The following is a 17,507-nucleotide window of genomic DNA, read 5'->3' as shown; positions in this document are numbered from 1 at the left end:
ATTTTTTAAAATATACAATATCTAAATTTTTTTAAAAATTAAATTGTTTTTATAGACAGAAAAATTTAATTGTGTCGTAATTAAAAATATCAAGATGTTTTTATATTTTTAATTAATAAAAAACGAATGTATTTTTAAATTACTAAAATGATGGAAAGTCACAACTAAAAAAAAATAAGAATTAAAAAAAATGATACGGTGCAGTATAAATTTGACCAAATCAAAAGATACCATGACTAAGCTTTAATTTGTGCATGTTCATTTTGGTTCCATTAGCAGGAATGATGCCGACTCCATCCCCTTGCTAAATTTTATTCTTTTATCTTTTAATTTATTTATTTATTTTTACCAAAAATAAAAAAATTCAAATTCACCACCTTTATGAAAAAATTATGCTATTTAAATTATAATTTATTAATTTTTATTTTTTTATTTATTTGCAGGTAACTATTCTAAAAAATATTTATCTTTTTTATATAATTACCGAGGAGAAAACAAAATCATACTTTGCGAGTATTTTTTTCCTTTTTTTTTTATTATTTACATCAATGATGCATATTACATATATACTAAAATTAATTATTAATATAAAATATATATTTATATACAAATATATTAATAATTAATTTTAATATATAAATAAAATTTTGTATATACATTGTGTAGGTTAGCTAAATAGCTAGGTATCTTCTGATTCTTCTCCCTCTGTATGTTAACTTTTAACCTTTTTGAACCCAATGATAAACTTGAACGTAACCTTAAATTATCAAAAACAATTTCTTATAAAGACATCAACTGAAGTCGGTGGTATAATTATTAACAAAGTAGCAATGCAACTAAATTAAGTCGACCAAAATTAGTATGCTTTGTAAAGAAGTATATATATATACGCCAGCTCCAAAACTGCTAATATAAAGGAAAAGAATTTCTTGCAATATGAACATTTATATATGACCAAAATTTATTGAATCTTAATTAAAACACGCACTATATATTACCAAACACGCGTTAACAGGTTCCTATGGAACTTTATTACTTTTCTAGAATAAAGGTGGTAAATCATATACTTCCTTTCAATAATTGAATGTAGTGTCGACTGTCGAGGTGAGTCAGCTTGAAAAGTCTTTTAGCTTAAACTTCCATGAAGTTGCTATGTATGTTATTAATGGGAACCAAACTGAAGAGTTAATAATAACAAAAATTAGTTTACCTGAAAATTGGTTTATAAAATGATGTAACGAAATTATATTAATTTTTTGTGTCTGTGAAAATGGTAAATAATTTATCGGAAAAAAAAATGGAGCGTAGCACTCTTTAGAATATTTTAAATTTAAACTATTATTAGTTAAAAATATAATAAATAGAGAGTTTTTATTCAATTAATAAAAAGTATAGGACTTCATATTTAATAAAAAAAATTAAAAAATGTGAGCCACATATCTAAATGTCTAATAAATTAAATATGAAATAGTTATTTTAATTTTAAATTGCGGAAGATATGGTCATTATTACTGCTTCTTTAATTTAATCCCAAAAGAAAATTACTTCTAGCTAGTGTAATTTCAAAGGAATAATAACATTTATTTACTTCGGAGAATAAAATAAAGTAATAATAGTTACTTGTTAACCTTCAAAAGTTACAACCTATGCTAAATAAGTTATATTATTTTGATATAGAATAATTATATGTATTGTTAAAAACATTTGTTACAAAACATTAAAATATGCATAGGGAAAAATATAAGAGTGGTAAAGTGATTATACATCAACACAACAACATAAAAACATTTAAATGTCCAAAAATAAAAATAAAAAAAAAATATCATAACAACAAAGAGTGATGTGACAAGAGAACAACAAATATAACCAAAATAAATATTCTCAGTGGGCCACAATGACCAAACTTTTGATACGAGAATTGTAAGTTAATTTTTTTTAAGTTGTTTTAAAATTTAAATTGATAGGTATAAAAAATTAATTATTAGTTAGTTAATTTTTTATTATAAAATTATTCTTTTAATTCTATTAGAGTTCAAAATTTATAATTTAATAAAATAATTTGATTAATATTAAAAAGAAGTTACCTCCCTAAATTGGATTCATTTAAATTATAACTCGGTAAAAGTTTCTTGAAAAAAAAAAAAACTGTTTTCCAAGTGAAAAAATTAATTCTAATTATTGGACTTGACCACTGAGCAAAATTAGTCCAACAAGATATAACTCAATTTCTTGGACACCATCCACATTAGTTAATATCTAGCTGTTAAGCAGATATACATAGTGGGTGTTAGTAATTAGGCTAATTAGTAGTGGGTGTTAAGTGTTAGTAATTAGTAGTGATGCTTTTCTATAAATATATATAGTGTTAGCCCCCTCTTTCAATATACACATTACTCCATCTCTTTCTGCACTTTCACTTATTATTATTCTCTCCATTCACTAATTAACAAAGAAGAACATGGAGTGGTGGGTGTCAATGCCAAAGGTGGAGTTGCATGCTCATCTCAATGGATCCATTAGAGACTCCACACTCCTGTATGTATATCCATATCTCTATCTTCTCATCTTCATCATTATCCTTTTATTCTTTTCTTTTTTTTAATTATTATCTATATTCATTTATTTTGCAGAGAACTCACAAAGGCCTTAGGTGAAAAGGGTGTTATAAATTTCTCTCAAGTGGAGCATATTATCATGAAGTGTATGTATATTAATAACCTTTTATTATTATTATTGTTTATCTTTTTGGCTCCTAAAAGACAAGCACGCACAACCTATAAAGTCCCTCTTTATGTTCCTACTTGATTTTGATTCTTGATGCATTGTGTGTAAGCCTTTTAGCTCAATTTTGTTAATAAGAGCATCCATAGTAGAGAAAATTTTAACATAGTCTAGTAATATTGAATATAGGAGATATGTGATTGGCTTTGAAGCTCAAGTTAGAATATTATCACATGTATTGATCGAGAGTGCATGCTCTGTTGAGCGGGTTGAGGAAGTTTTAAGTACACTGCTGCCTATGCTTCCTGAGATACAGTATTTTCGTTTCAATCCTGGTACTTCATTTTTTTACATTGAGGAATTTGAAAAATATTTTTTTTTCTCTTCAGCTATTTCTATTTGAATCAAGTTGCTACGTATTTCTTTTTACCGTTGAAGTGTAACTTTCTTCTCCTTATTTGATAGTGAAGTATCATTATATTCTCAGAAGAAATTTAGTTGTCTGTGCTTTGTCTTGCAGTTGATGAACGTTGTGATATGGAACTTGATGAGACGGATCCAACTGTCTGGATGAAACTGGAGTCTGCAGTTGATGAATATATACAAAAGAACTATCTGGCATTTGAAAATCTCTCTTGAGAGATTGATTCTGCCTTTCCAGCATGAAGAGAAGCTTTTCGAGAATGGAAAAGTATAGGTAACCAACAAGATTTTTGAAAAATGTGTAAACAATGTGAATTAATAGGGTTAAAAGAGTAAATTTAATTAGTAGCATTAAATTAGGGTGTAGTGTATTTTCATTTGATTGGTGGCTGTTCATGTTGTTCAAAATTTTCATTGTTCCCCTAGCACTCCCCTTCGGGAATATAAGATCTAAAGTATCCAAGACAGGGGAATCAAATGAAGGTATTGTGGTCCGGTTTATTTTACTCAAAACTTTCTTTTGGCCTCCTTTTTTGTTTTTGTGAGTTTTTTTTTTAAAATAATTGATCTTCTAATTTTGGCCTCCTTTATAATAATATATGATTCATTGTTCAGGGAGGGTGCTAGTATCCATCTTGCTTTGGAACATGCTCTCGCCTCGCATAGGAGATTATGGTACGTGTGCCATCTCCCTCACATACAATAACTCTTTCGCCTGAAAAAAGGATGAGAAAAAACCAAAAAAACGCTCTTTCTTATAGAATTACAACGGATGTCCTATTCTGAGGATTTTGAGGGTTGTAGAGGATGTGCATCGTATATTCTTTACTCCATGAGATAGGGATGTAGTATGTATCGTTTTTTCCTTTGTGGTCATTATGGTACTTGTGACCGTCGCAGTTTCACCGAATGCACCTCCATTAGCAGACAAATTCAATACAAAAAAACACCTCTATAACCACAAAAAGACACACACGCATAAAAAAAACTAAAAAAGTCTCCAAAAAAGATACCTCTAAAATTAAAAAGATACCTCCATTAATATTATTTTAATGGTATAACTAAAATATATTGAAATATTAATAATAAAATTAAAAGTAAATATTAAAAATAAAATTAAACAAAAATTACATTTACTATCCTGTAAATATTTTTTAAATAAAAATCACATTATACACTTTTAAAACCCATTTCTTTAATACAATAATATTTGGTGACTTAGGTGTGATCCAATTAACACTTTTAAATTCGGCCTCGCTCTAGTAATTTGTGATTATTTTTAGAGATTATCCAAGCTTAGATCAACGAGACTTAATTAATAAAATATTTTAAATATTTTTATTTAATTTTTTTTAAATGTTTTTATTTTTTTTTTATTTTTTTAAAAATATTTAATTTATTATCTTAATATATATTCTTAGAACACAAGTTAGATAAATTTATATTTGATAACAAAAAATAATTAGTTAGAAATAAATAATAATTAATAAATATTAAATAAAATAAATTTTATTTTTTTATTTTTCTAATATATATATATATATAAAATTAACATGCCAATTAAAGTGTATAGTTGCTTCCTATGACCTAAAATAACGTACAGGTCAAATATATAAATAAATAAATAAGTAACCAAATAAAACTCATCACTGAAAGCTCATACGGTCATATTATAGTTCTTATTATTAGTATAGGAATAATTTTGATTATATTAAGTATACGGGTATTTCAATAATTTTAATTGTTAATTTTAATTATAAAATATATATAATATATTAATTAAAGAATAATTAAAATTATTATAAATAGAAACATAAGTATTTTGGATACATAATGATAAGAGGGATTTGAATGATAACAGCAAAAATATAATGATGATGTAATTTGAGTTATGGAACATTAATGTTTAAAGTACCAAAAATTATGTAATTTGTGTTTTAATTTGAATTTCAGAAATTTTATATTTTTAAAACAGAATAATAAATTATTTTTAAAAATTTGTTAAAAATCATCCTTAAACTTATTAACATCTAAAAAATTGTTATCAAAACTTTAATATTAAAAAAAATTATAATAAAGTATAGTATTTTAAGGTGACATAGGAGTAAAATTTAATTTTTTTAAAAAAAATACAAATAACAGATAGTTAATTATACAATATGAAATGACCATTATACTTATACAATATATAATTTATAAAATAATTAAAATATTATACTAATTAAATTATTATTTTATAAATATTATACTAATTAAAATATTTAGATTTAGATATATGTTTCACTATCACTTTTTGTCAACGCTTTTCAAAAGTAAGTTAACTTTTTTAAAAAATTTAATTATTCTATAATAAATTTTTATAATTTTATTAAATTTTTAATTAAATTTTTATATTTTTTTATCATCATCAACCGGCCACTAAAAAAAGTGTGTTGTTAGTCTCTGTGTCGTTTTAATTTTTTTTCTCTGGACCTATAGCTAGTTGTTTTAGCCTACTACGTACATTATATATATATATATATATATACCCGTTATTAATGACATCAACATCACATAATCCCTTCAGTTATATGCCGTCATGATTTCTATATTAATAGTAAATAACATTTTTATATAAATATATATGTTTTACCTAGCTATGGCCTAGCCGTATGTGAAATGGTCACAAGATTATTATAGTTATTTAGATAGCAAGACTTATGCATATATATAGTAGGATATATCATGGTGCCCCCTAATTTAATAAAAACTTAGTTAAACCTCTTATACATTCTCCCTAATATTAATCAATAACTTTTTCCTCACTCTGAATGCATGTGATGGACATTTAGCATTAGTTGAAGTCTTAATCGTATAAATTTTTATTATCTGTCAAATAAATATGTCATAAACATCAATCAAGTATTACATAATATAATCTTATATGCATGTTATTTAATTTAGAGGATTAATAAATTATCGAACAGATATGTGATACGCACTGCATATATATATGATGTGCATTCACACCATATTGTATATCACTAGCTAGAAGGAAGACACTACTAGACGTGGACTCATCATAAACGGAAAAACCTTAACAACCCTGGCCTTTATTAAATATTAGAGTCAAATATAATTATTGTTTTATATAATGAATAAATAAGGATTCTTTTGTTACACATTATCAATCAATTGATAATATTTTCCTACCACGACTAATTAAAGGTAATCGTGTCATTATTTTCATATATGATATGATTTTGCAAACAGGTTTATATTAGGCTTAGGAGAAATTAATCATTTTCTTCATATCACCCTTTCTCAAGGAATAAAAGAGAAAATTAAAGTTGTTTTAGTTTTTTTTTTTATTTAATTTTTTATGATATTTTTTAATCTGGTAAGTGATTAAAGATTAATTCGTTACAATTTTAAAAAATTATCTTTATCTAATAAATTGATGCATATACAAAATAAAATTATTCAAATTTTTAACACTTATTTAACCATATAAATTAACTAACTACTGAATGGATGCAACCAAATTGGTTAAAGTTGTTTTTCTTCTAAGAGAAGAAATTAAAGTAAGATTAATATATTTAGTTACATGAATAAAATAATATAAATTAATAAGCAATATATTTTTATCCTCTCGTTTCTTTTTCTAGAAAAGCAATTCATTGGCAACACATATGCTCATGTCAAAAATTTCTCCTGAAAATTGTATGAATTTCATCTTGTAATGAAAATTAAAGAAGTACTTGCTTGTTTTGTTGAACAATTATTATGCTATTATGATTACTAGAAAGTATAAAGAATTAATTTTTAAAATTTATGATTTAAAATTAAAAATTTATTATTTAAAATTTAAAATTTAAAATAAATAATAAAATAATTTTCTTATTTTGGCTAAAAAAATTAGCTCTTTAGTATTACTTATCGTTAGAGAATGTTATTTACAATTTTATTAGATTAACTTATATATAGCATTCTTCTTCGCTGTTAATTTTTCTTAAAACCAAAAAATCAAAGATGAGTAAAATTAATTATTTTTTATCAGAATTTACTTATTAATTTAATTTTTTAGTCGATTAATTTAATGATAAATTTTTAACTTATATTTTTAAATATTATTAATTAATTATTGTATAATTGTGACAAAGCTTTTTATACTAGTGTGCGTGTGTTTTAAACCGCGCGCGATTTAGGACCCACACGCCTATTTTCCATCAATGTCACACTACTCACCCCATTCTAGTGATCATTATCTCATTCCAACATTGTATGCTTCCTTGCTTTTGCATTTACTTGTCTTCTTATCCTGTTTTCTATTTTCAAGATGTTTGTCATAAGCAAAAACGGAAGTGAAAAAAAGAACACGCAGCACCAGTTGATCTACCAGCTGAAGGTAGCAACTCGGAAGTCGCCGTACCCCTTTGCTCATCTTAGCATGCACCGAGGACGGTACAAATTTTTAAGTGCGGGGAGGTCGTCCGACCAGTCGGCGTTTTTGGGTGACAAATTTCTAATCCCAACACTTTTGCATTTTATTTTGTTTAGATCTTTTAGGATTCTTTGCTGCATTTTCTTATTTTGCATATATATATATATATATATATATATATATATATATATATATATATAATAAGTTTAGTTAAAATAATGGAATTTTCCAAGAAAAACATTCTTTATAGGACATTGACATCCCAATTGATTTGAGTGAAAACTTTTCATAGAACTTGCTTCAACTATATATTGTGGATCATGTTTTTGAGCTAAGAACACAAGCTTGTGATATTTGAGCCTAATTGCGTGGTTACATCTTATAACCACTTATTTTCCTTCTTGTGTGCATTATTTTCTTCCTATGATTGTAATCTTTGATTTGTTTGATTCTTTATGTCCATTATTTTCTGTATACATGCATTTATATTATTGAGGCCATCATTTCATTAGCTCACTTACCCAAATAAGTCTACCTTTTATCAACCTTTGTTAGCCAACTTTGAGCCTACGATTAACCCACTTTGTTCTCTAATTTAGCACATTACAAGCCTTAAAGCGAAAAACAATAAATGTCCTTAATTTGGATCTTTGATTAGCTTAGGCTAGTGAGTGTGTATATCATTTAAGTGTAGAGAAACTTGGGACATTGGTTGAGGTTAAAGGGTATTTTTGTATTTTGATGAAAATATTGGGAATTGGATACATACTCATGTATTAATTAAATGTTTAGACCTTATGCATTGATGTTTTTATATATAGTTTAGTTTGAAAGAAAGAAAAATGAGAAAAACAAAAGAAAAAAAAGAAATAAGTGTGGAAAAGAAAAAAAATATAGAAAAAGAAAGAAAAAGAAAAGCAATAAAAAGGGGACAAAATGCCTCAAAGTAAGGCTCAATAAGAATAAATGCATATGGGTTGTGATAAAAAAGAGAATGCATGAGTATGTGAAAAAGTGAGGATTATGGGTAGTTAGGGTTAGCTTTGAAATTGTATAGGTTGTCATAGGTTAGGTAGGAAGCTTAGGTTAATCAAAGATTCGAATTCAAGCCCACTTGATCATATGGATCCTACCTTGACCCTAGCCCCATTACAACCTTATGAATAAGACCTCATGATATTTGTATGCATGCATGAAATAATTGTCAATTGTTAGATGAAAAACAAATCTTGGAAAGCATGATTAGGGGAGAATTGAGTGAATCAACCCCATACACTTGAGTGACTAGAGCGGATACACATCCGGTGAAGATTCGATTGCTCAAATACATGTTTTCACCTATGATCATCACTTTTCTTGCAAGTTGGTAAAAATCTTTAATAACTCAAATTCAATTGTGGATTTGATTTGATTGCTATTACTTTAGCCCTTATGCTTATATATGTTCTCTTGGAAGTTGATTTATTTTGGCCAAGTAGTTGCATTCATTTAGATAGATTGCATTTAATTAGTTTGCATTGAATAAATGTTGATACCCTTTAATTCTTTCTTGGTTCTAGCATGAGGACATGCCTGGTTTAAGTGTGGGGAGTTTGATAAACCCCATTTTTAGGGTTTATCTTGTGCTTAATTAAGGAAATTTTATCAATTTTTCTCACATTTATTCAATGAAATGGCATGGTTTCATGATGTTCTCCTAATTTGTGAGAGATCCATCAACTTATTACCTTAAAGTTTTAAGTTAGATGTGGTATCTTCTCATCTTATATTCTCTCGCTTGATTCCTCTCCAAAATCTCTCCGATGGTCGAGAGCTCCCCACGACGGCCCAACAAGTGGTATCAGAGCCGATGGCCCGTGGAGAGCTCTCAACTACCGGGAAGATTTTGGGGAGGAATCAATAAGTTAACGGGTCTCTCATCTAATAAACCCTTCGCTCTTCCTTGCTTTCTTTGATATGGGACTAACTTCATGCACTCCTCACACTTGCAACATTAACAAAGTTTGGCCTATATATATTGTCTCAGTTCATCCCTTCTTCTCTACTATGAGTGTTATACCATTCTTTTCCACTACAACCATTGTATCAAACTAAAGTGAGGGACGTTTAGAAGGAAACACTGACTAGTTGAATTATTAAAGATAATACACAAACCATAGATAAGCCAAGAAGCGGAGATGATTTTGAAAGCATACAGTTGGTTGGTGTTAATGATGTTTATGGTATTAGGGAGAAAGAAAAGCTTGTGCTTCTCCCAAGAAACTTGCATTTAACGGTGTGGCAAATTCAGCAACATAAGCCATCCATTTCGATTGAAAGGCGATCCAAAGAACTGCGGGATCAGTATGTACGAGCTAGAATGTGAGAAGGGTGTTGACAAAGTGGAACACCCTTCTCACATGGCAACATCCTTCATACATTCTAGCTCGTACATGCTGATCCCGCAGTTTTTTGGCTCACCTTTCAATCGAAATGGATGGCTTATGTTGTTGAGTTTGCCACACCGTGAAATGCAAGTTTCTTGGGAGAAGCACAAGTTTTTCTTGCTCCATAATACCATAAACATCATCAACACTAACCAACTGCATGCTTTCGAAATCATCTCCGCTTCTTGGCTTATATATGGTTTGTGTACTATCTCTAATAATTCAACTAGTCAGTGTTTCTTTCTAAACGTGTCTCACTTTAGTTTAATGCAATGATTGTAGTGGAGAAGAAGGGTATAGCACTCATAGTGGAGAAGTGGGGATGAACTTGGACAATATATATAAGCCAAGTTTTGTTAATGTTGTAAATGTGAGGAATGCATGAAGTTAGTCCCACATCAAAGAAAGCAAGTAAGAGTGAGGAGTTTATAAGATGAGAGACTGATGAACGGATAATTTATACGCTTTTTAGCATTGTTTTTAGGTAGTTTTTAGTATGATTTAGTTAGTTTTTAGTATATAATTATTAGTTTTTAAATAAAAATCACATTTTTGGATTTTACTATGAGTTTGTGTATTTTTCTGTGATTTCAGGTATTTTCTGGCTGAAATTGAGGGACCTGAGAAAAAATCTGATTCAGAGACTGAAAAAGGACTGCAGATACTGTTGGATTTTGACATCTCTATACTTGAAGTGGATTTTCTGGAGATACAGAAGCCCAATCAGCGCGCTCTCAATTGCGTTGGAAAGTAGACATCATGGGCTTTCCAGAAATATATAATAGTCAATACTTTGCCCGAGATTTGATGGCCCAAACTGGCGTTCAAAGTCAGCCCAAGGAATTCTGGCGTAAAATGCCCAAACTGGCACCAAAGCTGGCGTTTAACTTCAAGAATAGCCTATGCATGTGAAAGCCTCAATGCTCAGCCCAAGCACACACCAAGTGGGCTCCGGAAGTGAATTTCTGCATCATTTACTTATTTCTGTAAACCCAAGGCTACTAGTTCATTATAAATAGAACCTTTTACTATTGTATTTTCATCTTTTGATCAATATGGGAAATATCCTTGGATCATCTTTTAGAGCTTCATTTCATATTTGGGGAGGCTGGTCATTCGGCCATTCCTAGACCTTGTTCTTATGTATTTTCAACGGTGGAGTTTCTACACCCCATAGATTAAGGTGTGGAGCTCTGCTGTTTTTCATGAATTAATGCAAGTACTATTGTTCTTCTATTCACTTCACGCCTACTTCTTATTCTAAGATATTCACTCGCACTTCAACCTGATGAATGTGATGATCCGTGACACTCATCATTATTCTCACTTATGAACGCGTGCCTGACAAACACTTCCGTTCTATCTGCAATAGCTTGAGTGTGTATCTCTTAGCCTCCTGGTTCACGATGCATGGTTGCCTCTCCTGATAACAGAGTCTTTCATTCCGTGAGATCAGAGTCTTCGTGGTATAGGCTAGAACCATTGGCAGCATTCCTGGGATCCAGAAAGTCTAAACCTTGTCTGTGGTATTCCGAGTAGGATCTAGAAAGGGATGACTGTGACGAGCTTCAAACCTGCGAATGTGGGGCGCAAGTGACAGTGCGCAAAAGGACAATGGTCCTATTCCGACACTAGCGAGAACTGACAGATGATTAGCCCTGCGGTGACAGCACAGATGGATTTGTTTTCATCCGAGAGGATCATACAGCTTGCCATGGAAGGAGGTAACGCATGATTGGGTGAAGGCAATAGGAAACTAGAAGTTCAGAAGGAACAAAACATCTTCATAAGCTTATCTGAAACTCCTATCAATGAATTACATAAGTATTTTTATCTTTATTTTATGTTTCCTTTGTCTTTTAATTATCAAAACTCATAACCATTTGAATCCGCCTGACTGAGATTTACAAGATGACCATAGCTTGCTTCAAGCCGACAATCTCCGTGGGATCGACCCTTACTCACGTAAGGTATTACGTGGACGACCCAGTGCACTTGCTGGTTAGTTGTGCGGAATTGCAAAAGTGTGATTGTGATTTCGTGCACCAAGTTTTTGGCGCCGTTGCCGGGGATTGTTCGAGTTTGGACAACTGACGGTTCATCTTGTTGCTTATATTAGGTAATTTTATTTTATGTTTAAGTTTTTTATTTTTTTTTTCAAAAAATATACAAAAAAAAATTAATAAAACCATGAAAATAAAAAATAATTTGTGTTTCTTGTTTGAGTCTAGTTTCACATTTTAAGTTTGGTGTCTTGTATATTTGTAATTTTCTTGCATTTTTCTAAAATATATGCATTATGTTCTTCATTGATCTTCAAGTTGTTCTTGATGATTTTCTTGGGTCTGATCTTTAAATTCTCTTGTTTTGTGTTTTTTTTTTTTTTGTTGTTTCTCATGTGCATTCTCAATTTGTTAGTGTCTCTAATATGAAAATTTCTAAGTTTGGTGTCCTGCATGTCTTTCTTTTCTTAAAAATATGTTGTTAATGTTCATCTAGACATTCAACGTGTTCTTGCATGCATTGTTTATTTGATCTTAGTTTTTCCTGATTAGTATCATTTTGTTGTTGTTCTCTCTCATCATTAAAAATTCAAAAAATTTTTTTTTTCAAAATTATGTCTTTTCAAGTCAATAATACAGAGAATTGAAGATTCAGAACATACAGCAGAGGAATCACAGAGAAAAAGCTAGGCGTTCAAAGCGCCCAGTGAAAAAGGAATTCTGGTGTTTAAACGCCAGCCAGGGTACCTGGGTGGGAGTTTAACGCCCAAAGAGGTAGCCAAATGGGCGTTAAACGCCAGAATGGATACCATTCTGGGCGTTTAACGCCAGGACAACACAAGGGAGGTAAGTTAGTTTTTAATTCAAATCTTTTTCAAATTATATCTTTTTCAAATCATATCTTTTTCAAAATCAAATCTTTTTTTCATTTTTCTCTTACTATTTTCAAAAATCCTTGCTACCAATTAATGATTTGATTAAAAAATTTCAAGTTTGTTACTTCCTTGTTAAGAAAGGTTCAATATTTGAATTTTAGAATCATATCTTTTAAATTTCTTGTTAGCCAAGTCATTAATTTAAAAAAAAATCAAATCTTTTTAAATTATTTTTCAATCATATCTTCTCAATCATATCTTTTCAACCACATCTTTTTCAAAATAATTTTCAATCATATCTTTTTTATTACTGATTTCAAAATCTTCTTCAAAATCACCTAACCACTTTCTCACTTTTAATTTTTGAAAAACCATCAACCACTTTTTCAAAATTCTTTTTAATTATTTTAAAATTTTTAGTTTTATTTGTTTTCGAAAATTTCCCCCTCCTCACATTCTATTTAAGGACTAACACTCCTCCTCAATTAGCAATTCGGACTCTCTCTCCTTTTTCATATGTTCGAATTCTTATCTACCTACCTCATCCCTCTATTACTGTTTTCCTCTGACACCTCAAGGAATCTCTATACTGTGACATAGAGGATTCCATACTTTCTTGTTCTCTTCTCTTTCATATGAGCAGGAACAAGGACAAAGGCATTCTTGTTGAAGTTAATCCTGAACCTAAAAGGACCTTGAAGAGGAAGCTAAGAGAAGCTAAAGCACAACTCTCTGGAGAGGACCTAACACAAATTTTCGAAAAAGAAGAAGACATGGCAGCCGAAAATAACAACAATGCCAACAATGCAAGGAAGATGCTTGGTAACTTTATTGCACCCTCTTCTGACTTCTGTAGAAGGAGCATCTCAATTCCTGCAATTGGAGCAAACAACTTTGAGCTTAAGCCTCAATTAGTTTCTCTAATGCAGCAGACTTGCAAGTATCATAGACTTCCATTGGAAGATCCTCATCAATTTTTAGCTGAATTCTTGCAAATCTGTGACACTGTTAAGACCCATGGGGTTGACCCTGAGGTCTACAGACTTATGCTCTTCCCTTTTGCTGTAATAGACAGAGCTAGGACATGGTTAGACTCATAACCTAAAGAAAGCCTGAACTCTTGGAAAAAGCTAGTCAATGCCTTCTTGGCAAAGTTCTTTCCACCTCAAAAATTGAGTAAGCTTAGAGTGGAAGTCCAGACCTTCAGATAGAAGAAAGGCAAATCCCTCTATGAAGTTTGAAAAAGATACAAATAATTGATTAGAAGGTGTCCTTCTGGCATGCTTTCAGAATGGAGCATCATATGCATATTCTATGATGGTCTGTCTGAACTGTCCAAGATGTCATTGGACAACTCTGCTGGAGGATCTCTTCATCTGAAGAAGACGCCTGAAGAAGCCCAGAAACTCATTGAAATAGTTGTAAATAACCAATTCATGTACACTTCTGAAAGAAATCCTGTGAATAATGGGACAACTCAGAAGAAAGGAGTTCTGGAGATTGATACTCTGAATGTCATACTGGTTCAGAATAAAATATTGATTTAGCAAGTCAATATAATTTCTCAGAGTCTGACTGGAATGCAAGCTGCATCCAGCAGTAATAAAGAAGCATCTTCTAAAGAAGAAGCTTATGATCCTGAGAACCCTGCAATGGAAGAGGTGAATTACATTGGAGAACCCTATGAAAATACCTATAATCCTTCATAGAGAAATCATCCAAATCTCTCATGGAGAGACCAACAGAAGCCTCAACAAGGCTTCAACAACAATAATGGTGGAAGAAATAGGTTTAGCAATAGCAAACCTTTTCCATCATCTTCTCAGCAACAAATAGAGAACTCTGAGCAGAGTCGTTCTGGCCTAGCTACCATAGTCTCTGATCTATCTAAGACCACACTAAATTTCATGAATAAAATAAGATCCTCTATTAGAAATTTGGAGGTACAAGTGGGTCAGTTGAGTAAGAGAATTACTAAAACTCCTCCTAGCACCCTCCCAAGCAATACAGAAGAAAATCCCAAGAGAGAGTGCAAGGCCATAACCATGACTAACATGGCCGAACCTGGAGAGAGTAAGGAGGACGTGATTCCCAGTGAGAAAAACCTCATGGGATGTCCTCTGAACGAAAAGGAGTTCCCCTTTGAGGAACCAGGGGAATCTGAGGCTCATACAGAGACCATAGAGATTCTATTGAACCTACTTCTGCCATTCATGAGCTCTGATGAGTATTCTTCCTCTGAAGAGGATGAAGATATTACTGAAGAGCAAGTTGCTAAGTACCTTGAAGCAATCATGAAGCTGAATGCCAAGTTATTTGGTAATGAGACTCGGGAGGATGAACCTCCCTTGCTCACCAATGAACTGAATGACTTGATTAGGCAGACACTATCTCAGAAGAAACCGGATCCTGGAAAATTCTTAATACCCTGCACCATAGGCACCATGACCTTTGAGAAGGCTCTGTGTGACCTAGGGTCAAGTATAAACCTCATGCCCCTCTCTGTAATGGAGAAACTAGGGATCCTTGATGTGCAAGCTGTAAGAATCTCACTAGAGATGGCAGACAATTCAAGGAAACAGGCTTATGGACTTGTAGAGGATGTCTTGGTAAAGGTTGAAGGCCTTTACATCCCTGCTAACTTCATAATCCTGAACACTGGGAAGAATAAGGATGAATCCATCATCCTTGGCAGACCCTTCCTAGCCACAGCAAAAGCTGTGATTGATGTTGACAGAGGAGAGTTGGTCCTTAAAGCGAATGAGGACTACCTTGTGTTTAAAGCTAAAGAATCTCCTTCTGTACACATAGAGAAGAAGCATGACAAGTTTCTCTCAATGCAGAGTCAAACAGAGCCCCCACATTCAAACTCTAAGTTTGGTGTTGGGAGGCCATCATCATGCTCTGGGTATCTGTGAGGCTCCATGAGAGCCCACTGTCAAGCTATTGACATTAAAGAAGCGCTTGTTGGGAGGCAACCCAATTTTTACTTATCTATGTTAAATTTCTATTGTTATTTCATGTTTTCTTTAGAATGATGATCATGTGGAGTCACAAAAACAAAAGCTAAAATCAAAAACAGCATTGAAAACAGCACACCCTGGAGGATGAGCTTACTGGCGTTTAAACACCAGTAAGGGTAGCAGAATGGGCATTAAACGCCCAGTCTGGCACCATTCTGGGCGTTTAACGCCAGAAAAGGGCACCAGACTGGCGTTTAACGCCAGAAAGGGAAGAAAAGTTGGCGTTTAACGCCAAAAAGGGAAGAAAAGCTAGCGTTAAACGCCAGGATTGGCACTCAAGGGGGGGGGGGTTTACACGCTAAAAGGGTGCAGGGATGAGAAATCCTTGACACCTCAGGATCTGTGGACCCGCAGGATCCCCACCTACCTCAACTCTCTCTCTCTTCTTCACACCTTCCCATAACACCCTTCCCCAAATACCCCTCACCAATCACCTCCATTTCTCTTCCCAATCACCTCTTCACCAATCACCTCCTCACAATTCAAACTCAAAACCTTTCCCTCCCAAACCCAACCCCTAATACACAAACCCTACCTCCTCTCTCCATTCCTATATAAACCCCTTATCCCTCCTTCATTTTCACACATCATAAACACTTCTTTCCCCCATTTGGCCGAACCACTCACACCTCTCTATCTCCTCCATTTTCTTCTTATTCTCTTCCCTTCTTTCTTCTTTTGCTCGAGGACGAGCAAACCTTCTAAGTTTGGTGTGGTAAAAGCGTTGCTTTTTGTTTTTCCATAACCATTTATGGCACCTAAGACTGGAGAAACCTCTAGAAAGAGGAAAGGGAAGGCAAAAGCTCCACCTCTGAGTCATAGGAGATGAGGAGATTCATCTCAAAGGTCCATCAAGACCACTTCTATGAAGTTGTGGCCAAGAAGAAGGTGATCCCTGATGTCCCTTTCATGCTCAAAAGGAATGAGTATCCGGAGATCCGACATGAGATTCGAAAAAGAGGTTGGAAAATTCTCACCAACCCCATTCAACAAGTCGGAATCTTAATTGTTCAAGAGTTTTATGCTAATGCATGGGTCACCAAAAATCATGATCAAAGTGTGAACCCGAACCCAAAGAATTGGCTTACAATGGTTCGAGGGAAATACTCAGATTTCAGTCCAGAAAATTAATATAAGGTTGGCATTCAAATTTAATAAGTCAAGGACTAATCTATTATAGATTTAAATTTTATTTAAAGGTTTGTTATTGGCTAATAAATTATTGCATATATAAAGCAGAATTTAAATTCCTGATATTTGTTTAAACACACGAGTAAACTGAGGACTCGAAACGTAAATTAGTTTAAAATCAATTATATTATATATGTGAATACGGGCTCTTGGCCACAATATACGTGAATACGGGCTCTTGGCCAGAATCTCCTCCTTACAACTCTTTTGATAGTATGGATCATCTTATTAAAAAAAAAAATTTGTCCTTATTCTCAAATAAATTTTATGAGGTCCTTTATAATAATTTTCGTTTAATTGATCTTTTTCAATAATAAATATGTGATAATGATCCTTTATGTTAATTTTTCTAAAAAAAATAATAATAAAAAAATAAAGTATAATTTCTTTTATAATTTTTAAAATATAATTTAATTGTTAAA

General features: G+C 31.8%; 1 protein-coding gene across 7 annotated transcripts; it reads left to right on the top strand.

Annotated features, from left to right (window-relative positions):
- Positions 1 to 2,364: 2,364 nt before the first annotated feature.
- On the top strand, positions 2,365 to 17,384 carry LOC148566540 (N6-mAMP deaminase-like). 7 transcript variants are annotated; one of them, XR_015880804.1, is made up of 6 exons: positions 2,365 to 2,535; positions 2,631 to 2,701; positions 3,242 to 3,418; positions 3,571 to 3,627; positions 3,760 to 3,819; positions 7,463 to 11,229. XR_015880804.1 is itself a non-coding variant. In XM_088483609.1 (6 exons), the coding sequence occupies exon 6, from the start codon at positions 14,779 to 14,781 to the stop codon at positions 15,787 to 15,789; it is 1,011 nt and encodes a 336-aa protein (XP_088339735.1). In that variant the 5' UTR covers positions 2,468 to 2,535; positions 2,631 to 2,701; positions 2,911 to 3,056; positions 3,242 to 3,627; positions 3,760 to 3,819; positions 7,463 to 14,778; the 3' UTR covers positions 15,790 to 17,384. The 7 variants fall into 7 exon arrangements, 3 of the variants coding, with proteins under 3 accessions (XP_088339737.1, XP_088339735.1, XP_088339736.1); XM_088483609.1 differs by adding an exon at positions 2,911 to 3,056 and having other exon boundaries at positions 2,468 to 2,535; positions 3,242 to 3,627; positions 7,463 to 17,384; XR_015880803.1 differs by having other exon boundaries at positions 2,370 to 2,535; positions 3,242 to 3,627.
- Positions 17,385 to 17,507: the final 123 nt, after the last annotated feature.

Source organism: Arachis ipaensis, chromosome B4, assembly GCF_059453495.1.
Source record: "Arachis ipaensis isolate K30076 ecotype BB chromosome B4, ASM5945349v1, whole genome shotgun sequence".
In the NCBI taxonomy this organism is placed as follows: domain Eukaryota; kingdom Viridiplantae; phylum Streptophyta; class Magnoliopsida; order Fabales; family Fabaceae; genus Arachis; species Arachis ipaensis.
This window is presented reverse-complemented; position numbering and strand designations above follow the sequence as displayed.